Here is a 26438-nt window from a genome sequence, read left to right as displayed (position 1 = left end):
TTGGTCACTCAAAGACATCATGTCGTGGTTCCTTGACGTATGCTTGTAGTAGTATTAAGGCTCACGATGCCTATGAGTGTGAAAAAGACCCTTATTGTGTTAATTGCAGTGGCTTTTACTCATCTTTATTTCATTCGTGCCGTATATGGGTGGAAGAAGAAGAGGTAAAGCATTTGAAAATGGTTCACAACATTTCCTATCCGAGACTCGGAAGTTACTGTCCACCACTGCTACACTGGGAGTGCAGACGGATCTTTTCGTGCCTCCGAAATAATCGTATTCAAACCATGTGTAGAGTCTTTTGCCTTCCATTGGTTAAGAAAATTGATGAATCAGCTTCAACACCCACCTCTGTCCCTACCATTCCTTCTGGCAGATCCCCTAGATCCACTTTCTTTGGTTCTGGGTACAGCCGTTTTCTCGGGTACATCTACGTCTCTGGCTCCGAGATGCAGAACAATCAATTGTTCACACCCTCATTCGCTGTAATCTTCTTCCAACGACAGAGTCCTACCAAAAAACAGAAAGGCTCTCCACCCAGTTAGCCTACAAATAAGTAAAAATGGCCACTTTGATACAGTAAAACTATCGAGATTTACATTCTAATCTGGATGACATCAAAACACTGATTGATTCTCACCATACAGTTACCTTTTGGCAGCTTTCTTTGTACAGAAATGACAGGTTGTGTGATGGACGAATGCATGGAGAGTTGGCACTGCTGGTTGATCAGCATGTGCCCATCAAGTCTTTGCCATTCGACACACCCTTGGATGCAGTTCATGTTCCCTTTGATCGTACTATCACTGTTTGTTCTCTCTACCTGTCTCCAGAAGAGACTTATGATCAATCAGACCTTGATGCTCTCGTTGAACAGTTGCCATTTTCCTTTTTAACCCTGGGGGACTTTAATGTACATAATTCCTTCTGGAGAGATGCTGATATTCATGGGAGAGGTTACTTCGCAAAGTGTATGCTCTTAGATTACAACTTTCTCTCTTCAACACTGGTTTTTATAGTTATTTTCATGCACCTAGTCAGTCTTTTACTGCTATTGATCTCTCAGTCTGCTCCCCTTCACTATTATCTCAGTATTCATGGAGGGTTGACAGTAACCCGCAGAGCAGTGATAATTTTTATGTCATTTTGAGAGAGACTAGCCGTGGTCGATGTCACCAGACCCATATGTTCTGGTGGAAACTGGATCAAGCCAACTTGCCTTCGCGGAACGTGATCCTGCCATCGTCTGTAAGCCATCAATAGAGGACTGCGTGGTAGCAGTGATCGACTGTATTATCCAGGAATCTGCTAAATGTATTTTCTAAAACTACGACACGTCTCCCACAGTATCTTACCTGCCACATGGCACATAAAGCTAAAAACAGGCTTGGGATCCTTTTCATTGGTATCCGACACTTTCAAACTGCATTGCTCTTCAGCAGGCCCGTGGACGTGGTTGGCAGGTAAGACGTCAAAACCAGAAGGAATCTTCGATTAAATTCACAACCAGCATTTCTTCTACCACCAGTTCCGAAGTCATATTGGACAAGATTTGAAAGGTCAGTGGGCAGCATAACTCTGTCCCAATTTCGATCTTGCTCTCCAATGCCCAGGAGATTGCTGATGCCCAGAGCATCGCCGCTACTCTCGGCGAAAGCTTTTGCTAGGTATCTGGCACTTATTATAGCTGGCTTTTCATTGGTCTGGCAGTGTGTTGGTCGGACCTGATAATATACACTACAAGATCTTGCGCCATCTCTCTCTTGTTATTCTTCTGGTTCTCTTTAACTGGATGTGAAAGAGGAAAGTAGTGCGTGGCACCAGGCTATTGTCCTATCTTTCGCTAAGCCTGGGAAGGATCACAATATTCATTCAAACTACCGTCCAGTTGCTTTGACAATCTGTCTTCGGAAGACCTTAGAAAGAATGATTAATGCTCGTCTTGTTTGGTTCCTGGAATCAACAACCCCTCTTCTTGCTCGCCCAGCGTGAGTTCCAACGACAGCGCTCCACTGTGAACCACCTGATATGACTTGCAACAATGATCAGAGAAGCCTTTCTCAAGCGACAACGTCTTGTGTCAGTATTCTTTGACCTTGAGAAGGCTTATGATACCATCTTGAGGTATGGCATTTTGCGAGACCTCCACTTATATGGGTTGCCGTGCGACTCGTAATCTGAGGGTCGCGGGTTCGCATCCCGGTCGCGCCAAACATGCTCGCCCTTTCAGCCGTGGGGGCGTTATAATGTGACGGTCAATCCCACTATTCGTTGGTAAAAGAGAAGCCCAAGAGTTGGCGGTGGGTAGTGATGACTAGCTGCCTTCCCTCTAGTCTTCCACTGCTAAATTATGGACGGCTAGCACAGATAGCCCTCAAGTAGCTTTGTGCGAAATTAAAAAACAACAAACAATATATGGGTTGCATGGCTATTTGTTCATTTTTATTAAATTTTTAATGGGCAGGCGATTCTAAGATTTTTTGGGTTCGACACTTTCCAGTTCTTTCCTACTGGAACTTGTAGTTCCTCAGGGCTGTGTCGTGAGTGTCACCCTTTTCAGTATAAAGTTTAACGCCATAGCTGGACAACTCCCTTTTACTGTTGCAAACAGGTTCTATATCGACGATTTCCACTTCTCTTGTCAGTTGTGGAACATGAAGTTTATTGAGAGGCAGGTATAGACTGCCCTCAATCGTTTACTGACGTAGATCACAACAAACGGCTTTAACTTTTCTCCCTTTAAAACCTTTTGCCTGTACTTTTGTCGCCAACGGGGTATTAACCCTGATCCTGAACTCTGTGTTAGTGAAGTTGTGCTCTCTGTGGTCCCTGAGAGGAATTTTTGGGATTTATCATTCACCGTAAGCTGACCTTTATACCACACATCAAGCAGTTATTATTCAAATGTACAAGAACACTGAACGTCCTCCGTGTCTTCTCTTCCACCTCTTCGGGAGTGGATCGATATTTATGCTAAAGATATATTGTGCTATCATTCGATCGAAACTGGATTAAGAGTCTTTGGTCTATGCTCTGCCAGTACTTCGGCTTTGAAGATGCTGGACTCCGTTTGTCATCAAAGGCTTTGGCTCTGCACAAGGGCTTTCCACATTTACTTAGTCCATAGTTTGTACACAGAGTCTCATGAACCTCCTCTACACCTCCACCATTTGCAACTGTTTTTACTGTATGTTTCAAAACTTCAGCAGTCTACCTGGGATTGTGTTTTCTTTCCTTAGTGGGTCAAGCTTTTTTAGAACAGACAATCTGCCATTGTTCAGGTTCCTTTTGGCCTTCACATCCAGTTGCAGTTGGATGAATTGGGTCTGCTCTTAGATGACATTGCTGCATCCACTGGTCAGCCCATTCCACCGTGGCTTATTACCATCTCTAAACGTGATCTTTTTTGAGTCATTTGAGAAAAGCATATACTCCCAATTGGAAGTACCGTTCTTTATTTGCTGAACATTTATCGAACCATCCTTCCATTTCGATTTATATGGATGGTTTTAAACCAGGTACCACTGTGGGCTTTGCCGTAGTTTGTTGTGGTTGCACACAGAATCCTCTCTACAGTTTCTTTGCTCACTGTTGAACCGTACACCATTTTTCTTGCCCTTGATCACATAGAAAATAAGCAGTACTCGAATTGTACTATTTATACCAACTTGCTTATTTCTCTACTGGCTCTGGAATCGCTTTATGTTGGTTCTCACCCTGTTTTCGCCGATATTTAAAACCGATCGGCCCATTTCTCTTAAACATCTGCTTCTATCCCATTCTTTTGGATACTAAGCTACGTTGGTATTCGCGGGAACTAGCTCGTTGACACTGCGGCTAAGTCTGTCTGCTCTGGTGCTATCGTTGCTGTGCCTATTCCATACATAGACTACGGTCCTGTATTCAAGGCTTGGCTCCGTGCAATTTGTCAGTTTACTTGGAGTGAGCAACGTGAAAACAAGCGCGACGGGGATTCGAACCCGCGACCCTCAGATTACGAGTCGAGCGTCTTAACCACCTGGCCATTTCGGGCCTTTCAGTATTTAAAGTGTGGTTTGGGCAATGCTCTGTATGAAAGACACAACCCATTTATCCTAGATATTGTTAATTGTGATAGCAGAATTGGAAAGGATCTATAAAAATTACAGAATGGTTTGAAATATGTTGCAGTGTATACAAGCAATACGGCTCATTTATGATGATTGCCATTACTTTAAGAGGGAGAAAAACTATTTACAATTCGCTAAGCACTTTTATTACTATTTAAATGGTCATAAGCATATAGTCTGGATAAATAAAGTATTAATAAAGTAGTTGATGAACTTTAGAGAACTCAGGGTGTTATGAAACTTTGGAAACTTTATCAAAATTTTGTAGAAGAACAATATCACTATAAAACATCAAATAATCCAACAGCATAAAATTGCAGAGAGACTTTCTCACTTGTAGGAGAAAATCTGTTCATTCGTACAATGTTCAGTTCCCAGGTTTAATGCTGCTTTAAAATCTCATGTGTTAGTCAAGATTCTGCTAATGAATAGAAACAAAATATGACAAAATAGAAATTGCGAAAATAGCAGTTGCAGCCTTGGAGTTATCTTAGATGCTTTTTGCCATGCAACAAGGCAGAGCACGATTTTCACAGATAAGTGAAAGTTGGATAGAAGCATGTAGTATCTGGCAAACGTTTGGTCAATCTGTGGTATGGAAGAGAGTACTTTATTATTGTTAAATTAAACCTCATACATGTATAGTACCTGTTCCATACTGCAGCTAGTTACCAAAAGAATTTGGTGAACTAAGATTCCACAAAAATTTACACAATATAAATATTGGAGCAGTATGGATTAAGCCCATCTATGGAAACCGTTTTACTGGCCACATTCTGGCATCACTCTTTGTCAAATTCTGTAGGTTCCAGGATATAGTAGAAACTCGTGCTTCACCTTATCATATTCAGTCTGATGTTGTTGCTGATTGATTTGTACAAATCATAAACTGTATACTTTGTAAGATTAAACCAGTCTGCCCTACTTAATAAAGACATACTATACAGTAGAGTAGAGTAGTAGACTGCCAAATGTTCTCTAAACATTTTGATGTTTGAGCATGAAATGGTTGGTGTACATATTGATTAGTGTAGATGAACATGTATGTCAAATCAGTGATGACGAGAAAATCTACTTGTAGAGAAAATTATATATTTAAAAACGGCTGGTATGGATAGAGAAAGCACTAATAGAGGAGGGAACAACGTTTCGATCATCTTCGGTCATCATCAGGTTCACAAAGAAAGAAAGGGTTACTGACCGGTAGCTGACAACATGTTTGAAGGCGGTTGTGTAATTGAATGTAGGAATGTAGAGGGCGTGCTTAGATACTGGATATATTTATTAATACAGGTATAAAGGTGTTCCTTTGTATTAGTTTATTTTGGGCCTGAGTTGTTGTATGAGTAAGGCTTCTTTAATTTTGCGTTTATTTATGTTTGTTTCTTTAATTAGTATCTGAGTGTTTTCTATGGTTATGTTGTGTTTATTTGATTTGCAGTGTTCAAAAACGTGTGAAGGTGACTTTCTGTGTTCTTTGAATCTGGTTTCCATTTTTCTACTTGTTTCTCCAATATAGAAGTCGTGGCAGTTATCACATTGTATTTTATTAATAATATTGGTGTTGTGTTTGTCAGTGTAGTTTTTACACAATATAGATCTTAGTTGTGTGCCTAGTTTTTGAATAAATTCGGTATTAACTGCAATGTCATATTTTGTTACTAGTTTTTGTCAAGTGTTGGTTATTTTTATGCTGATATTGGGAATATGTGATATGCAGCCGTATATGGTTTCGTGATTTTATAAATCGTGGGGTATATTTACTTTTGTTATTTGATTTTGCTTTTTGTCTAGGTGTGTGCGTATAATGTTTTGTACGGTTTGTGGAGGAAACTTATTGAAGTTGATGAAGTATTGTTTTATTTTGTCTAATTTGTCGTTAATTTTATCTGGTGAGCATAGTTTTATGGCTGTATTTATTTGGTTTCTTAGTATGTTAAGATTTTGTTTTGTTTCATGTGCTAAAAATGTTGATAAGTTAGAGACATAATTACCTACAAGACTTTATAGCATTTACATACATAAAGAGAGTGATAGTTGTAACTATCTTTCACATCTCTCATAGTATCAAAATAAACTACAAAGGATTTTCCAATAGAATAAAACTGAGAGTCACAGTATGAATTTAAAATATTCTCTCTCTTGAAATGTTTTAGTGCAATATATATATATATATACTTGTGTTGCTAGTTAGATGTCTATAGAAGACAATTTATGATAAACTGCCCAGCCTTTTAAGTATTGCAGTAAAAGTGTTTGACATTGTAACTATTTTTTGTTTTAAATTTTTACTAACCAAACACTTATGGTCTTTATGTTGTATACAAAAGCATAAGTGCACAATTATTTAATCTCAGGATTCATGAAATTAAAGTAGTTGGAATACACAGCAAATTTGAGCACCTATTTCTGAGAAAATTGTTGTATGAGAAATGAAGTGAAAAAGCTGATGAGATGAAGTAGAAAATCACTTTACTCCATTTTAAGTGTGAAATTCGGACATTGTGGATTGGATGGCTGTAACCCTGACATATAATGAAGTCTGGTTTGATACACCGATTACAGCAGTTATAACGTACATTGATAAAAAAAAGAAAGTTCAGCCACACTATTATTTATTTCAATGAAGGATGAAATATATATGTATAGGTACAGAAACAATAAAGTCAATACGAGCACTTGTCACCAATATGCTTTTCTCATACTCAGAGAGAAGTCGTTAACTATTACTATACGTGACAAATCACTCCACAGTATAAGTGATACTGAACCTAAAAAGAGTTATGAGGTACTGACTCAAAATTAGAGGGTGGATAACACATAAGAATAAAAGTTTAGTGAAATATGAGGTATTCCCACATCTTTTCCAAATGTTTAATATGAAAATGTTCTCGTGATTATGGACAGAACTAAACACTTCCATCATTTTTTGATTAAAAGGTCTAAGCAGTTTAAAAATAGTGAAATTGTTGTTATTTCCTCCTTTGGATTTTTTGAGGTAATATGTAGCGGTTCAAAACAAAACACAACAATAGACACTATCTCAACGGAAAATTTTCCTTTACTGTAGCTCGTATATAAAATATATTAATATATTTTTTTAAAGGTTGAGGTGAATTGTTTACCACAGTTATAAGGTTATAACCGTTGACTTAAGAGCTTAGGGCGCATACAGTCTTAAATAAATAAGATGGAATCCTCAATAGCCGCCACATTTAAAATTCTTTCAGGCAGGATTAGTGTAAATTAATCTCTGAAACATTTTTTCTTTCATTTTTATTAGATATACTTTTATGCGTTAGCAAAAACAAGCGTAGGGCAAGCGCACACCCCATTCATTTTTTTTTTTTTTTACTCATCAGGATCTCTATCACCAGAATCTCAGGTTGAAATTCTTTTAGGTAGGATCATATTAAATTAATCCATAAGATTGTGAGCATGATAAAAAACGTCAATGTAAATAATTTTACCTCCTGAATTCAAAACCGTAATTAGATCTCAACTCGATGAAGGAATGATGTAGCTATGAGCTAAAAGTTTGTACTTGAAAAACTCAGAGCTATTCGTGGCTTAAAAATAAAACGTAGAATTCTAAGATTCTGCTAATGTCTTGATAACTTCTCTTTAAAGTGAGATTTGAATACCATTTGATATACGAAATTATTTTTAATTAATTCAAAATGATATACTATATTAAAGTGAGTTATGTCTATCATAGGTTAAGGAAAACAAGAATTTAAACAATGATAAAGACATTAGTACGGCTATTGTTTTTATAAGAAGCAGAAATGTAATGGATGTGTTTGAAGGAAAAAACGAAGTTTCACAACAAAAAGAATAACAATATTTAAGATGAACAACATTGTTTATTCACAATAGAAGGAACACAGATAAGTGTTTGGAAACCTAGAGATTATATCTTAAATATCTAAAGCAAAATAAAATAATCAGGTTATTCTTAAGAAAATAACTAAAACACATTAATGAAATAAGAATAATGTAATCAAAACTAAAACACGTCGTAAATAAAGTAGTAACAACAAAAATACGTATATATTAAAAAGTGTGCAATTACAAAGAAGACTACATGCTAATTATTGGTTTGGTGAAAGTTGTTTGATGTGGAGGGCTTCTTTAATCAGTAATTCCAGGTCAGTATTGGCCTCCTAAAGGTTATTTAAATTTGAGAAGTTATAAGCTAAAAACTTCATTCTTGTGTATCTCTTCTAAATCAAGAAAGCCTAGGCCCTAGGGTAAATAGACTTCGTTTTGCTACCATAGGTATTTGCTTATCTCACCTTCGTGTTAATATCAGGCTGTATGTTATATACACTTTAATTAATGTTAGTTGAAAAATTTCAAACAACAAACATTGTGGACTTTAAATAACGCTGTAACATGTAAATAATTGCATAATTTAGTAAATGAAAATATCTTTATTTCGTTTTGTTCTAGTATCATTTTTAATTGTTTACTTATGTATCGCATTCATTCACTAGTTCACACCAAATCATATTTTATCTTTAATGTTTTTTTTTTTTTTTTGGAATTTCGCACAAAGCAACTCGAGGGCTATCTGTGCTAGCCGTCCCTAATTTAGCAGTGTAAGACTAGAGGGAAGGCAGCTAGTCATCACCACCCACCGCCAACTCTTGGGCTGCTCTTTTACCAATGAATAGTGGGATTGATCGTCACATTATAACGCCCCCACGACTGAAAGGGCGAGCATGTTTTGGCGCGACTCGGGCGCGAACCCGCGATCCTCAAATTACGAAGCGCACGCCTTAACGCGCTAGGCCATGCCAGGCCCCTTATCTTTAATGAACTTAATGTTCAGTAGTCAGAAGAGGTTTATGGGTGAAAAGTTTTAGAAAATTTAACAAACTTGGAAATAAAATATGTTTTAAATGTAACACACGATTTGTTTGTAGAATTTGTTGTTGTGCAAGCACTTCAGAGAAGAATAACAAGCTTTGCTCACGCGTTTTCGTAGCGTGTCCTTGTTTTTCTGAATAGTATGTATATTTCTCGTCTCTAGTCTTTATTTCAACAGAAACAGTAGATGCTCTTATTATTGCAAAATTTACTGCATGAAATAATTAAATTTAGGTTTATAATGTACAAACATTACAAATTACAAGTAAGATCAGCTTATATTTTACTTATTGTTAAAAGATCAGGTATAAAGGTAATCAACTGTATATTCTTTTCACGTTTATTAAACATACACACACAAAAATACGAAAAAAAGCCGTTGAAAACAAACTTCAAAGGCCTTTGAGAATATCTACTTTAAAGGAATTAACATATTCAGTCAAACATAAGCACCGAATTGGCCCTTTTATCCACTGATGAAAATCACTGGTAACTGAATGGTAGCCAAATTTCCTGTCTGTATTTAGGATTCTTCATTATTAAGCTAGATACCCAGGCATATACATATCATCACGAGATCACAAACTATACTTGTTAAAATATTATTCAAGTTGGACAAAACATTCCCTACGGCTAAGAAGCGTGAATATTTGACTTGCGTAATTTCAGTAGTGTGTCTACATATTACTCAGATTCATATCAGATACGAAGAATTTATTTTGTTGAAAACCAACATTTCCAATTTTAATTCGCATATATAGTTAGAGAATGAGACTAAAGAAACAACCAAGTTCCTTCTGGTATAATAATTTTAAACAACAGGTAACGGAACCTTATTTTCACATTGTTGCGTGTACTAATACACGGATTTTAGTTGAAAGTATACAGGGACGAATATTTACCATGTTTATATATTTTGCATATGGTTTCTGATATGAAAGTAATGTTTAATTTAGATATTCTTCAGAGAAGACGCTAGGGTTGGCTAGGAGAATTTGCGAGATTTGTTTGATATTAATTGCTCGGTAAACGTAAATAATGGTTATTTCACATCAGTGGAACCTGTTGAAAATTTAAGTTTGTATCGGCCAAGAGTTTTATTACATTTTTTATTAGACAATATTACTTTTACTAAATAAGCAAAAATATTTTTAAAAAATGACGCATTATATTGAATTACCTGTTCTTAATTAAGAGTGATGATAAATATAACCTACTGCCTCTCCTTGTCGTCGAACCTATTCGAAAAGCTGTTTCTAATCAGTTTGGGTATATATTAACCATTATTCAATCTTACTGTTTTAAAATAATTCATAAAGAGATATACGCATTACAAGTTGTTTATTATTGGCAAGAAATGGTATAACGTTTAATCATTCAGGAAAAACAGAGCATGGCAGACAGAAATTTTGTTATTATGGATAAATACTTTTAGCTGAACCTCTAATTTAATGGTTATACCACTGTGTGAACAATTTTCAAATCCTATAAAATGTTTTATATATTGAGAAAATTCTGTATGCTGTTCTTTACTTACATACACTACTGGCCAAAATCTTAAGGCCAATGAACATGAAGAAAAAATATGCATTTTGCGTTGTTAGACTCAACCACGTATTTGAGTAGAGCTTCGAAAGATGAAAATAAGAAAATGGAAAATAAAAATAAACTTTTTTAGCATTTAATAGGGAAAATGTGAACACTATTAAATTAGCCTAAATACTAGCTTGTCAAAAGTTTAAGACCACACTGAAACGAAGCGTTAATCGGTAAACACGTAACGAAATTCTGTCATTTGTGTTCAAGCATTAGCGTTGTCAACATCTCTCACTGACATCTACTGTGTTACATTGGATAAAAACATGGGAAAGGCTAAAAAGTTGACAGAGTTTGAAAGTGGTAGAATTGTTGAGCTGCAAAAGCAAGGTCTCTCTCAATGTGCCTTCGCTGGTGAGATTGGGCGTAGTAAAACTGCTGTTGCAACTTTCTTAAAAGACCCTGAGGGATACAGAACGAAAATTTCAAGAGGTCGGCCCAAGAAAATTTCGCCGGCATTGAGCAAGAGGATTTGACGGGTTGTCCGGCAAGACACCAGCCCGTCGTCGAACCAGATTAAGGACCTTATGGATGCAGAATGCAACTCAAGAACAATAAGACGGCATATACGAGAGAAAGACTTTAAAAACCGTAAACGTCTTCAAAGGCCACACCTCCTTCCACACCACTAAACAGCTCGGTTAAACTTTGCTGAAAAGCATCAAACATGGGACGTAGAAAAGTAGAGGAAGGTTTTGTTCTCTGATGAGAAATAAATTAACCTGGATGGTCCAGATGGCTTCCAACGTTAATGGCACGATAAGAATATCCCACCGGAGACATTTTCTACACGACACAGTGGAGGAGGTTCCATCATGATCTGGGGTGCTTTCTCTTTCCATAAAACAATGGAGTTTCAGGTTATACAGGGACGTCAAATATCAGCTGGCTACATTGTCATGTTGGAGAGAGCATCTTTATTGACTGAAGGCTCTCGCTTGTGTGGAAATGACTGGATCTTTCAGCAAGACAACGTTGCAATCCACTATGCCCGCAAGACAAGGGCGTTTTCATGGCGAAGAACATGATTCTTTTGGAGCATCCAGCTTGTTCACCCAAACTGAATGTTTGGGGGTGAATGGCAATGGAAGTCTATTGGACGTCAATTCCAAACAGCGCATGATCTTAGTGAAGCTATCTTCACCACTTGGAATAACATTCCAGCCACCCTTCTGCAAACGCTTATATCGACCATGCCAAAGTATTTAAGCTACTTTCGTAGTGTTCACGTTTTCCCTATTAAATGCTAAAGAAGTTTTTTATTTTTATTTTTCGAAGCTCTACTCAAATAAGTGGTTGAGTCTAACAACGCAAAATGAAATGTATAGTTTTTCTTTATGTTTATTGGCCTTAAGATTTTGGCCAGCAGTCTATATATCTATAAAGCATCGTAATAAATAAATTATTCCCTCAGTATTAACACATTTTCGTGTACAAATATAGTCGTCTAAAAACAATATTAAAGCTGCTTTTACTGTAGCGAGTTTGGTATCCTGTTTTTGTTGAATGAATATCTGCTAAAATTCACAGTTTAATGTTAGAAATACGCTAATAAGTCAGTTGTAGATAAAAGTGAAACTTTATAATATTGTTGATGAAGATTTCATACCTTTTCGTAACGGCAAAACATGCAGGCAAAAAATTAGAGATGTACCAGAAAGTCAACAGCAAAAGGTTCGTCACTGTTTTTATTATACGTTGGATGCGAGTTGAAGTACTTTCACTGTCTGACGAACTGTTTAATGGTGTTTTATTTCTTCTTTCAAACACTGGTGCTTAGAGGTTATTCATGAGACCAGATTTCCAAGTGATTGCACAGCTTTCAGAAATGAAATTTCGTGTTCTAAGACTAAACTCTCATAAACTAATATGATCAAACAAACAAAAACCTTAACTTTTAGATCCTGTTGTTGAAGACTTGGCGCTATTTATACAGGTGTTACACAATAAATTAAAGAATTTTTGCCATCACGTATTCTAATACACCAGGAATACATTTAAAATCTTAATGACGGTTTAAATGGGTAATCAAGAATACGTTATTATTACAAATTTAAAGAAGTAATAAATGAATATAAATTCAACAAAACCTTGTAATAGTAGTTTTTTTCGTTACTCAACCATGCTGCTTTCAAACGTTATAACCTCAAAGTGGGTTCTTCGTCATCAACTTCAAACAACCGTTTTTTTATGTAACGAAGGCAAACCGAAGCATATGATGTTAATAAGAACTAGGTTAAAGTAGGAAGAATATTTTTAAAGCAGGAAAGCAAACACCACAGATCTCACTGAAGAAAAGCCTATCGTCCAGAGAAAAGTTTACTTAACAAAAAATCATCTATGAAATTAGGAAGTTCAAAAACATTATTTCTATGTATTTACTTCCACGGTTGTTACTACATACAACCGATTATGTTTGCCAATAGTTACAAACATTTTATTTTAAATTATGATATTATACTACAGTTACCATACGTTCCCAGTTGCGAGACATATATATATATTATATAGCTTTTACTTACTGCGTCGTATTTTTCGAATAAACAGTAATTTTAAATATAAGAGCGTACTCGGTGATATGACAGTGTTTAAAATTTCAAAATAAAACACTACTGTGTGATATAGTATGCGTTATTTATTATATTTAAATAAAGATGCGACTATTGTTTGTCATTATAGTGAGCTTGTGAAAGACAACTATGGAAGTGAATGCTTTTCGACAGTTATTTCTACAAGTATCAAAGGGGAGATATTAAATTCAGTACTAATCAGTTTAATCGACATTAAAATATATACGCGCGTGTATATATAAAGAGAACAACAATATCCATTTCTTTATAAATCACTCGAAGGCCGAAGACCCGATTTTTTATCGTGAAATTTTCCATAGAAAGAAATCTTTTTGCTCTTAAATTGTTTGTTTTTTCAGACTGACTGATATCGAATTGAAATTTTGGGAATAGAAAAAATAATTTTCCTGTAATTGTGCATTTGAAACAAACATTATATACAGTGATCATATATCTTCTCTGATTAAGTGTTCACGAGATGAAGAGAACGGCGGAAAGAAATTTTGGCTATTCTATATATGTATATATATATATATTTCAAAACCTTTAATGTAATGGTTATTACAATTTTAAAATGCTATAAAGTATTGTATGTTTTTCGAAATTTCTGCACGCTATTTTTGACTCTCATGTAGTATTACCTCGTATATTTGTAAAAGAAATATAGTCTTTCTATATGCGCCATTAAAGCTGCTTTTACTATAGCGAATTTTTAGTGTTTTTATGAAACGAATAACTGTTAAAATTCATTGTTTAATGTTAGAAATGAGACAAGTATGTTATAGTTAAAAAGTTAACTTTATAATATTGTTGAAAATTTCATACCTTCTAGCAGTTGCAAAACATGGAGGCAATAATACGAAGATGTAACAGAAGGTCAACAGTAAAAGGTTCGTCATATTCCTTACTCGACTTTACACGAGTTGAAGTACCTTCACTGCCAGACGACCTGTTTAATGGTGTTTAACTTATCACTTCAAATACTGGTGCCTAAAAGATATTCAGGTGACTTATCATAGCTGGAAATCTTGTTATTCTAGAATATTCTAAAATGTCCATTTATTTCACAATAAATTGAAGAGTTTTTGCAATTATGTTGTGTAATTTACCAGGGACACCTTTCAAAGTTTCACGACAGGTTGAATGGGTTACTACAAAAAATTTATTACCCGTTCAACTCGCCTTCAAACGTTATTGCCTCAAAGTAGAGCCCTCGTCATGAAATTCAAGTAAACTTTTTCAAGTAAAAAAGGGCAACACAACGATATGATGTTTCATAAGATATATCTGAATGTAGGAAAGATGTCTTTAAAGGGAAGGATCAACAGCACAAATATTACTGAAGAGAAGCATATCATCTAGATAAAACATTATCTATATTAGAAAGTTGAAAAACCATATTGTAACAGTTACTACAAGTAACTTCTTTCTATACATTTATGTTCACGGTTGTTAACTGCATTCAACCAATTACATTTGTTTACAATTGCACCAGTTTTACATTTCATGATATTATATTATCGTTGCAATACGTCCTAATTACGAGATGCATATAGTATACAGCTTTTTACTTACTACGTCGTATTTTTCTAATAAGTATTGCTCGATTACAAGGTTGATCATGCTTAAAATTTTAATAAAAAAACTACTCTGTGATATAGTATGCGTATTTACTATATGTTCTTTTTTCATTTTTATTTATATATATTATGCTCTTAGCATAAGCGCGTGAGATGTAGTATATATTTTTAAACAGTTTTCCCTCTTCAATTTCTTGTTACATTATTCTTCTGTGAACTTTCTTTTGATGTTATTCAATGTCTGAATGCCACATTGATTCTAGGGAGCAGAATAGAAAGGATTATGAATTAATCTAATAACTTATTCAAGAACATCTTTAAAATGTTTTGATTAAAAAAGTTTGCTGTCATCCAGTGGGAGAACAAGTCTTCAGATTTACAACGCTAAAAATCAGGAATTCCATTACCATTTTGTCTATTTCTTTATAATATTAGTAAGTTTCAGGTATGAAGACTAGTGTGAACATATAACACTCTTTTCTGCACATAAATATTGTGTTAACAATATTTCTAATACAGTTTTTGTTTGCTAGAAGGAACTAATCATGATGACTACATAATGACTTTGAAGTTTTTAGCAGTAAACTGCGAAGGTTATTGCGTATTTTCTTCTGCTAGTTAGCATGTTTGTTATCGATGCATTAGTGAGGACATTCTTTAAGTGTCTATAGGTTAGGCACACATTTGTATCAGAATTTCTTTTGCAACACTATGAAGTTATGCCTACAAGTGTCAGTATTTTTACTAAATAACCCAACAGAACCTGTCTAATGATAGAGCAAGTTACAACAATATTCTATACTTCGAATTGCTTTATTCAACATAAACGTTACCGAAACTGAGGCAACATTAAACCAAAACAAAACCTTTACATGTTTACTTACCCGAGTGTAGAATGCATTTTTCTTGTTTCCTGCAAACAGGCTTTTCGAGTAGCTCAATCTGCTTTCAATACTAGGTTCAATAATATATGTAATGAAAGGTTCTGTTTAGTATTTCAAATATATCCCCTGTTCTCACTCACTTATATTTACTATACTTTATAATTCAAATAGAACGAAATGCTAAGGGTTTAGTCCCAAATAAAACCAACTATTCCCCAAATTAATTTGGCGAAACCAACTTTTCATTTTGGTCACAGTAACTTGTAGAAAAAAGCTAATGTTTCACACAACGATTCTTTCAAACAGACCATTTTATTCAACAAAAGAGGAAAAATATTTTTAGATATCATAGATTAGAAAGTAAGTAAGTACCATTTATACCATTTCTTTGTTTGCAATTAAGCACAAAGCTACACATTAAGCTACCTGTGCTCTGCCAACCATGGAAACAAAACCCAGACTTTGGCCTTGTAAGTCTGCAGACACACCGCTGTGCCACTGAGGGGCCTGATTCTACTGTAAAACAATTTTCTACCATCATTATGTCATTGATCGTAAGTAATCTTCCATTAGGAGAAATAGTATTTGTACCCGAAATTGCACTGTTGAACATCAAAACTACACTTATTCATATTTACAATATAACTGGAGTTACATTTACATTGTACAGACTGTGGCATATGACAAGTCATATTTATATTAGACTCAAGTATATAGTGGTTTTGAAATAATCAAAAGATCAAGAAATACTAAATGTAAAAAAATATATATAATGTCCATTACTTGGTGGCTCTTGTTGTCTAATGGGAAGACAGCTAGTCAACAACACTAACCATTGACTTCTGAGCTATTCTTTAATTAGTGTATAGTGAGAATGACCATCACATTAGAATTTTGATGATGGAATCCACAGATTGTAAGGTCAAGTATTCTAACCACTATTATTCTCAGTAGCTATAGCATTCATGAAATATTTCCAGAAAATGCAATGGAGCATGTTTAGCTCTGCATTTTACTACACTAAATAACTTTGTAAAGAATACTGATTACACATATTTTTAGTGTCTATTACAATGATTTCCATGATTTATATCATAATCCTCACAAAACAGATGACAATGATACAATGTTACACTCTTAATAGCAAAGTACTGTACATTAATGAAATGTAAAAAAAACTGTATATGCTACCCAACATTTTGTTGCTTTTGTCTTTGTTGATCAATATGTGTAATCCAAGTTTACATTATTAGGATTTACAAACTTTTGTGAATGTTATTCACTATAAATTATCAAAAAATATAGATAAATAACAAATCAACACTGTCACAGCAAAACAGTATTATTTTATTTATTTATTTATTTGAGTGTAGTTAAGTTACAGAAACCCACAACATGGCTGAACAGTTTGAAGACTGGTTGAAGGAGGACAGATAAACATAATTTTATCTGTTCTACTGTGTAACCCAGCATAGATGAACAACTAAGAGAACTGATAATACACGGTGTTTTATTATTCAATAGTTGTTTGAAAACGAACAAACCAAGAACAACTGCTTTTAATACCTTCTTTCACAACCTTGAAATTTCAAAAATGCATGAGAAACAAAATTACTACACTGACTGAATAACTATCATAAAAATAAACCTTTCAGTATTTAAAATAAAAACAAAAGCAACTTACTATTATGGCTATAAATCTATAAGGAGTTACACAGTCTTCTATTTCCTTTTTGATATTACAGCCTATATGTATTCATTTGCATTTATTGCATAATTAAACTAATAGTTTTACAATTTAATTTCTCTGATCACCAACCTAGTTTTCACTCTCTATATTTCTAATGTTTTCAAATACCTCCAATATCTTAATTATTTAGCACTCTAAGATAATATCAGACATCATTCCCTAACTCTGATACTCATAAATAAGCATAAAATATTTTTCATTTAAAACTTATGTAAATATTGTATGAACAATTTTATGCTGTACTTTCCCTTACCACAGGTTTTGTACTAGGGGTAGTTGTTGGAGTTTGTAAGGTCTTCAATCTTAAGATTTTTGTGATCCAAATTTCAAAATTCTTAGTTTTATTTAATTACAATTTACTTTACCTTAATCAAAAGTAGATAAAACTCTCTGTATGTTCCTTATATAATTTAATTGATTAAAAAATAAGCCATACACAAGAGGTTGTAAATGTTTAAGAATTTCCACAAATTGCTTTGTTATTCAAACTTTTATCCTACCTTATGAAAACTTGCATCAAGTTCCCTTTGTATGTGTATATCTGAATGAATCACCATCACCTAGCAAGAAGGGTCATTTAGTATCCAAAGGGTAAACAGTTACACTTGAGTATAGACACCTTTTTATTAGTTTTTAATGAAATTTAATCAAGAAAATGCACTGGTTATTATTTTCCCTGCAATCTGGTTAACTATCACTACTGTTAGAAAAAAAATACAACATAGGTGATATCCATTCAAGCTCAGAAAGAATTAACAGGATCTTCCAACTCCTGGGATTTTTTTTTTATATAAATACCAGGATTTAGGGAGCTTGGCAGTGCAACCTCTAACTGATGGTCACAAACATCTTTATAAGTAAAAGTTAATAACAGAAAAATCATAAATGTATGATTATACAACAGAGTAAAGATTTCAAACTACCAAAAAATATAAAATTTTCTTGATTAATCATTTTATTAATACTTTATTTTAGTTTTCAGTTTATGTTTTAAGTTTTTAAAGATTAATTTAGGAAAGTAAGCATTATACCTACTGAAGACAGTTATGGAAAAAACAAACTAAGGGTTTGTATGAGTTTGGAATACTTAGTCTGAAAGACCCACAGTTTTTACATCTAATCTACTTTAGCACACATTAATTTGTTTAGAATCCCAAGAACAAATATAATATATTTAAATGTTGTCATTTTAAAAATTTTGACTAATATTTCTATAATTTTAATTCAACACTTCTCTGGAATTCTACAGAACCATAAATTATAGATGGATGTTTTAGTTTTGAGTATAACAACTGCAAATGAGAAGGAAATACAACAATATGAAACAGCTTCATTTCAAAACTATCAAGAATCCTACATAGTAAGCCACATGAATACTGCTAAATATGTATATAATGCAAATGGAAATACGTCAGTGACTGCTAAAACTCTTGCTTCTCAAACATTTTAAATGTTATCAATTCAAGTGTGTGGCAATTTAAATTTTCAGCATACATAAAATAACAGTGTAGAACACAGTACATGATAATTTAACAAAAATATAAAATTGTATTTGCTCTTACAGCAAACCTAGATGTAGTGGACTTCAATCCTAGAATTCCCATTTTGAAGAAAACAAAAGTGTTCACTATCAGTTTTCATATATGAATAAAATTTATAAATGACAAAAATGTATGGAGTCTTAGCTGGTATGTAGGTTTAAATATAGCTTCTGATACAATAAATATCTTGTTATAGAACTAATCACTTTGTTTATTAGCTTGAAGTCTAAAGAACATTTTAATGTCCAATGAACCAACTTTCTAACAATTCATAGGTTGAATTGTTCAACACATGCAGTTGAAGAAATTTAAAAAAATCCAAATATTACACAGAAATAAGCTTCTATGATATGTAATTAACTCTTCTAATTTCTGAATAATTGCATTTTTAGCTTATCATAGTCAAGAATTGAAATAATTTATAGCTTGTTTGATGAAAGTTTTTGAATACCAGCAGAATGATATTAGTGATCATTTGATAAAAATTTATTAATTATGCTTTGTGGTGTTCTCATACACTTTTTTTTTTAAATGCACCTCAAATTATACTGTGGTGAAAGTAACATTCCAGTTACTATATAAAAAAAAAATCTTTCTCATGATGAAGAAGTGATAATTTATCCAAGACTCATGAAACCAAAGCAATCAGAAACCAAAATTAGGTATACTTTGTTTTTTAATATGAATTCTTAACTTCAGGTGTTGTTTTACTTCATTCATAGGGACCAGAAGAAATGGAAAAGTTATAAAATCATGATACCAGCTGAACAGATCATTAAAGATACACAAAATATAAGAAGGGTTAATATATCTGCAATATAAATATTTTCACAGAAAAGGAACAAGAAGTGCATCATTTTGCCTGTGTTTTTTCTGGTCAATTCTGTTAGTACATGTAAAGATAGAGCAAATTAGTTATTACCTAAACTGTCCTGTACAATAAAATATTATCTTGCTGAAAATTGCTGTTAAGGATGTTCACCTATAATAGAAACCTTGCTACTGCTGTGACTGCAAAAGCCTTTCAACTGCAGCATTGACATCACCAAAAGTTGCAATTAGGGCTAATGGAAAGGAAAGAAAACATTGACATAGAATGAAAAACAAGTTTAGTACTATAAATAAACCTTAAACTACAAATTTTTTTAGTAAATCATGAAAGTATAACTGTCCATGCTGCTCAGATGAGAAGAATTCATTACATGATTGTTGCTTTTTTAGCACTTCTACACAGATATTACTATTTAACAATATTCCTCTCATAACATTAAAATTTATGTTAGTAATCTAAGATAAAAAATCTTTTTCTATGTAATGAACATACCTAAAGGTTTAAGTCACGTATTATGTATAAAGCATACAATTATTATAAAAAACAAATGTTTAACATGTTTATGTTAACTAAATGACATGCAATTCTTGTTACAGTTTTAGCTTAGATATTCAACCTAAAATGTACATTACTTAATTATCTCTCAGCTAAATTTTTATCCAGACAGTTTTAAGGAACTAATACTAAAAAAAAATAATTATTATTCATAATTTAACGAAAATACTGTTGGAGCTAAAACCTACCGAGCTTTTAGTTATAACACCATGAACTGGAAATGACCTACCTTGTAAATTTGCATCTCTGTTAATAAATCCCATGGCTGTTAGTTGTTCCAACTGTGTTCTGTATCTTTCTTCCGGTGGTAGCTGCGTCTATAACACAACACTACTGATTCATATACTAAAACAATGTTATACCTTTTATACTAGATTTAATATTTATTTGTTACAAATTTTATCATTTCCCATTACTTTGATTTAAGCTTGATTCAAACATTCCATTTAGCAAAAAAATCCAAATTACTATTTCTCACACATTAGAAATAATTTTTACTTTCATCATATTTCAAGATCATCACTTTTGTAACAAAAGTTTGGAAACTTCTTGAATGGCACAAACTTTATATTTTAAAAACTATAACTATCTGATATCAAATACTCAGTTTTCTACGTGAATGGAAAAAGTAACATTAAGTTTAGAGTTAATAACATTATAAAAAGTAAAACAAAGTTTACAATTCAGGCAGATGATTGAAACAAAAAGCCCATTATGCTTCAAAAGGTTAAATTGAGAGAGCTGAAAAAAAAAGTCACACCCAGTTAATGTAATAACTTTTTCATTAAAATTGTAAGTTCAGTCCAATAAATTGTACAAGAAAGATTGAGTACACTATAAAAAAATTATTTTGAATATGCAATTCAGCATGTTATTTGTTTGTTTGTTTTTGAGTGTTGTGCAAAGCACTTCAAAGGATGTCTATGCTAGCCTTCCCTAATTTAACAGTGTAAGACTAGAGGAAAGAAAGCTAGTTATTAACACCCACAATCAACTCTTGAGTTACTCTTTTACCAATGAATAGTGAAATTGACCATCACATTATAATTCCCCCTTGACTGAAAGGGCAAGCATGTTTGGTGTGAAGGAGATTCGAACCTGCAACCCTTAGATTACAAGTCGAGTGCCATAATCATCTGGCTATGTCAAGCTGCATGTCATGTGAACACCAACCAAAATAAATAAAGTCAAGATGGAACATTATATATTTGAACTACATTTTAATTTGTTTGGTGTCTTCGAAATAGCATGATGCCACCAAAGAAACTATTATGTAACTCTCCTTAACAAACCAAAATATTCATACACTTAGATCACAAAGGTGTGTTCAGATCACAGATTTACAATTTTAAAGACAAGATATCCTTTATACTTAATAGTACCAACAAAACAAAACAATATGTATGCCTCCTTTAAACTTCAAGCAGTAAGACTATCCAATAATAAGTAAAGTGTTGCATCTTTGCTGGTCAAATTTAGAGTCTGAATTAACTGTTATGGAAACCCATGCATTGTCTTAGCTATACAAAACGAACCAAGCAAGAAGCTATATGGTTTCAATGTATAATAGAAGAAATTGACATCATAGTACTTCACAAATAAACATTTATAAAAATAGTGTTTAACACTACATAATAAATTTTATGGAAGTTCTTTTCAACACCACCATTACAGATTGGGTGGAATCCACCCAGCTTGTAACTGACAAAGCATCCATGAGAGTAATCATATTATGGTTTTTGATAAAGTTGATGTATCTTTACAAAAGTTTGCAGATTATTAGTAAACATTACAAATATTTCATGTGCAAGATATCAGATTTTTTGTTAAGTTGTAAGATTTCTTAAGTAATGTTCTTATTGTACCTTTTTAAAATCTTTTTGAATATTGATTATTCAACATGCAAAGTAATCTTGATTTTAAAACTAAAAATACTTTTATGCATCAGAACGTTTTCAAATTCTATGTGCAAAATCTTTACAACCTCCAGATAATTATCAAATATTTATTCCAAAAAAATCTATATTTTTTGCTATTTTCACTACTGTATGTATTTGGTGGATATTAACTATCCTATAACCACCAAGAAAATTATAAAATATACATTTTGACTCTAAAATAACTACAAGTTGTAACACAAAAATACACATTTTTGTTTAAATCTCACAAGCATATACACTTGTATATATTTATTATATTGACCTTTCAGCCATGTCTGGCTCACACTACAAAAGTTGCAAAATGTGGCACATGTGTGCATGTTATCATACCAAGAATATAAAACTGGCCTTCCTTGATTGTGTTTTAGTGGACTAATATTTTGAAAAATAGTCATATTTCGGTTATAATATACAATATATATGCACATACATTATTACCATTTACAAATAAGTTCTTAAACTCATTTTTCTTAAAACACTGAAGAGTAAATAAAGAAGTATTACAAACAATTATTTATTTAATTGCAAACTTTGTATTTGTTTGCTACTTATGGAGAATGTGAAATGAAGGAGAATTTTTAGGTTTTATATATACATTGTAAATTAACAAAAAATCATAAATGACTATATTAATACCATAAAATTCCATTATATTTTTTAAGCTTAGTAAGTAAGCTGTATTTAGGGGGTGGGGAAATGAAATTTCAAGCTGTCTGATTTGATTCTGGGATAAAAAGAAAGAATTTAGGGCCAATGTACTTCGAACTGGCTGAGAAAGCCACTAGGAGAAAATTCTATAATTTCATCTCGTTATTCACACATCATAGACAGACGTAGATGCATGTAAGAGATCTCAAAAATGAAAAGAGGTTGACAGAGCTACTGAGATTGATTCAGTAAATATAACAACATCTCAGCAAATGGAAAGATAGGAGCTTCTTATTTTAGGTTCCCACTTGTCAATATCTGTAATTTAATTTCCTAATTTGTAAGAAACTATACACATTGTATTTGGACATTACAAACATAAAATTTGACCTAATGCTTCAGCATGCTATAGGACTCACAAAAAAAATTGATATTTAGGACATCTTTTTTAACTTTTTGAGCATGGAGTCAGGGTGCACAGCACTATTTCACTTAATATTAAGTCTTGAACACACAAAAAAATTACATTTTTTAGTGAAGTTTTGTATTAAAACAAAATAAAGATTTGTCTATAAATATATTGAGTATTTGTTTTGAATAGTCAGTACACAAAAGCATTTTTATCTTAAAATTAACAATATTTTTCCTTCTCAAATTTCCTTTGTGTTATCTCCAAGACCTCCTATATAAATTTAAACGTTTTTCAGTAAAATTTGAAAGTTTATATGTAATTTTCTCTAAGCTAATTTGAAACAGGAATGGTATTCTGACTGACCTTGTAACCACAAGAAAAAACAACAAAAAATCAAATTAAATATAAATACTCTTTTTTCTTTCTATGATGACTTAATATTTTAATATAAGACCACATTCTTTTATCATAATTATTTTTAGTTTGTAACATCATATATCTTTTTATAAATAATTTTATTGTTTTGTTGTCCTTTGAACCATTACTAACTACAGTCCATGGTCTCGTAAGTTGTAAATAACTCGGGGAACATGCAGTCCATGTTACATTAACCACAAGCTACTATAACTAGTAAAAGCAGCTCGCATGTGTCTCATGAAATATTTTTATTTTGTTATTATTATTATTTATTTATATTACTTAATCTAATCTTAATTAACCTATAAACATCCTTATTTTTACATTTTAGTTGCTTTTATAATTATACATGAAGAATAACCATGAAAAACAAGAAATGAAATACCTATCAAATCTTCTCTTTTCTTTCAGTTGTAAAAGAATTGGCCTTAAGTTTTTATACTACTCATAGTATTGTAATTAATAATTTTGATTTAATTAAATAATGCTCTAAATAGTATAGACTAATAATGTCAAGCAAAAAAATTAGTTTTCTAACTCTACAACAATAGCCTTCACAAATTCATTCAAGCTAGCCATTTACTTTCTCATGAGAAAGTTGTGTGTAATCTAAGTGAAAATGACATTTAACCATTCAGAACTTAATGTTACACAACATGTGATTTGATACATAAAAACCTGGACCTTCTATAAGTTATAGGTAATACATAATTAAATGTAAGAGTGAACTATTAAGAAATTATAAAAGAAAGAATATGACAGGTGGGGTCTAATTTTCTGTTAGATAGCTCAGTAACCAAGCAAACTTGAAGGTCATAATAAATGCAGTTTATCTGAGTAATAACAATTTTATAGAGAGTAATTTACATTTAATTTCATACTCTTTCAAGGAGTGGTGGATAAAATAGGCATAACAATATGCTAAGAGAAAATGTGTCATGTGTGTCATGCCAGTGGAATTTCAGGATTTTAAAAAAATATTCCTTTGCAGAATTAAGAACTTAAAACTTATATACTATTAAGCTATGGATTATTAGCTAACATTTTCTGCTATAACATGAAGAAAAAGTAGTTTAATAAAATATTGAATATAAAACACTTTTTGTCATGTGTGAATAGGGTTAACAGAGCTTCCATGGGCCAGGCACCCGGGATTTTACAAACCCTAATTTAATTTTCCAATTTGTTTGTTTATTGGCTAACACTTTTACCAAAACCCAGTTAGACAAAAAGTAGGTGACTGCCATATCCTTTGTGAAAACCAAATACACAGCTATCCACAAAACAGATATTAACATACTATAGACATTCAATGAGTAAGTGTACCGACCTTGTATTTATAAAGCAATGTTAATATCGGAACAGAAGAAAATGGTTTGTAAGAACAAAGTGCACATGTGCAGTACTTGTGAGAAAAGCCAACAATGTCAGTTTGTATACAATTATTTGCACCTAGAGATCAAAATGGCACAAAAAAAAGCAGATAGGGAAACAGCTGCAGAGCAAATCAAAGACATCAAGAAAGAAAACAAAGGAAGGAATGATTACACTATTCCACTGGAGATTGGTATTGTTAAAATGTCTAGCAATATTTTTGAGGATCCCTTGGATTTTATTACACTGTAGAGATGATGCAGAACTCAAGGCATTGCTGTGGTGCTTCAACAGGACACAGGAATGATGTTCTGTTCAATTTGGCAGTTCTTTGATATCAAATACACAGCAGCATCAAACCTTCCAAATGAAGAAACCCAGCAACTATCAAGTTTCACTCAGTGCTCTTGACAAGAAGAATTGATTGGTTGAATTATACAAAAGTGTATTAAAGATTCTTTTCACAGCGTTACTCTCAGGAAATCCAGATAGTCTAATGAACATGGTTGGTTGGTTGGTTGGTATTTTATGGTGCAAAGGAACTAGGATATCTGTGCCAAACAACTGGCAAAATTATTAAAAGTAAAGAAAAATTACTAAACTTTGTAAAAAGAAATCATGTTAAAATAAAACGTATAATGTTTTAATTCAAAAATTTAAATTGCATTGAAAAGACTAATGGCCTTTAAAATATAAAAAAAAATTGTAAGATGGACAATGTCACGATTGCCAATGACACTGTCCAGTTTCAGGGTTAAACCCTGGGACAAAACATCTAAAATGGTGTCACTGTAGAAAGTCGTAACAATGGCATGATAGTAAAGTGTAAACTATTGTGATCTGAGTGTGCCACAAACCACACATAGGTGCATCAGTCCTAGAAAAAAGAAAATGACAAGTTAAAAACTGTGACCAATGCAGATTCTAGTTAGGACAACTTCCTCTTCCCAATTCTTATAGAAACAAGACAGCCAAAGTCCAATAAATAGTTTTATCTGGAAAAGCTTATTTTCAAGTTGCTCACTCCAAGGCGACTGCCAATTAGCACGAAGCTGAGCCTTGAATACAGGACCACAGTCCATGTATGGAACAGGCACAGCAGACAGACTTAGCTGCAGTGTCAATGAGCTCATTCCTGCAAATACCAATGTGGTTTGGTATCCAGAATAACTGAATAGAAGTAAATGTTAAAGAGAAATGGGCCAGTCAGGTTTGAATATCGGCAAGAAAGAGTGAGAGCTAATGTGAAGTGATTTCAGGGCCAGTAGAGAACAAAGCAAGTCAGTATAAATAGTACAATTCCGAGTACTCCTTAGCTCCTATGTAATCCAGGGCAAGAGAAATGGCGTACAGTT

General features: G+C 33.0%; 2 protein-coding genes and 1 long non-coding RNA gene across 5 annotated transcripts in view; 1 reads left to right on the top strand and 2 right to left on the bottom strand.

Moving 5' to 3' along the window:
• LOC143249145 (uncharacterized) overlaps positions 1-14963 on the top strand; it is a 66630-nt gene extending 51667 nt beyond the window's left edge. Inside the window, exon 9 of the transcript XR_013027586.1 lies at positions 13983-14963. The gene's annotated coding sequence lies outside the window, so the exon portion shown is untranslated. The remainder of the gene's footprint in view (positions 1-13982) is intronic.
• Positions 8625-14094, bottom strand: LOC143249146 (uncharacterized). The gene is made up of 2 exons (XR_013027596.1): positions 13976-14094; positions 8625-12399 (listed from the first exon to the last, which is right to left on the bottom strand). It is a non-coding gene; the product is annotated as an uncharacterized LOC143249146 (long non-coding RNA).
• A 1990-nt stretch (positions 14964-16953) lies between the features above and the next one.
• Positions 16954-26438, bottom strand: part of LOC143249144 (ubiquilin-1-like) — a 75112-nt gene continuing 65627 nt past the window's right edge. For all 3 annotated transcript variants that reach the window (XM_076498532.1, XM_076498534.1, XM_076498533.1), the window contains 2 exons: positions 20522-20609; positions 16954-19969 (listed from right to left, as the gene is read on the bottom strand). In XM_076498532.1, the coding sequence (XP_076354647.1) occupies positions 19905-19969; positions 20522-20609 (153 nt within the window). In that variant the 3' untranslated portion in view covers positions 16954-19904. The remainder of the gene's footprint in view (positions 19970-20521; positions 20610-26438) is intronic.

The sequence above is a fragment of the Tachypleus tridentatus genome, chromosome 4 (assembly GCF_004210375.1).
Source record: "Tachypleus tridentatus isolate NWPU-2018 chromosome 4, ASM421037v1, whole genome shotgun sequence".
Lineage (NCBI taxonomy): Eukaryota > Metazoa > Arthropoda > Merostomata > Xiphosura > Limulidae > Tachypleus > Tachypleus tridentatus.
The sequence above is the reverse complement of the archived record's forward strand: the minus strand, read 5'-3'. Positions and strand labels throughout refer to the sequence as shown.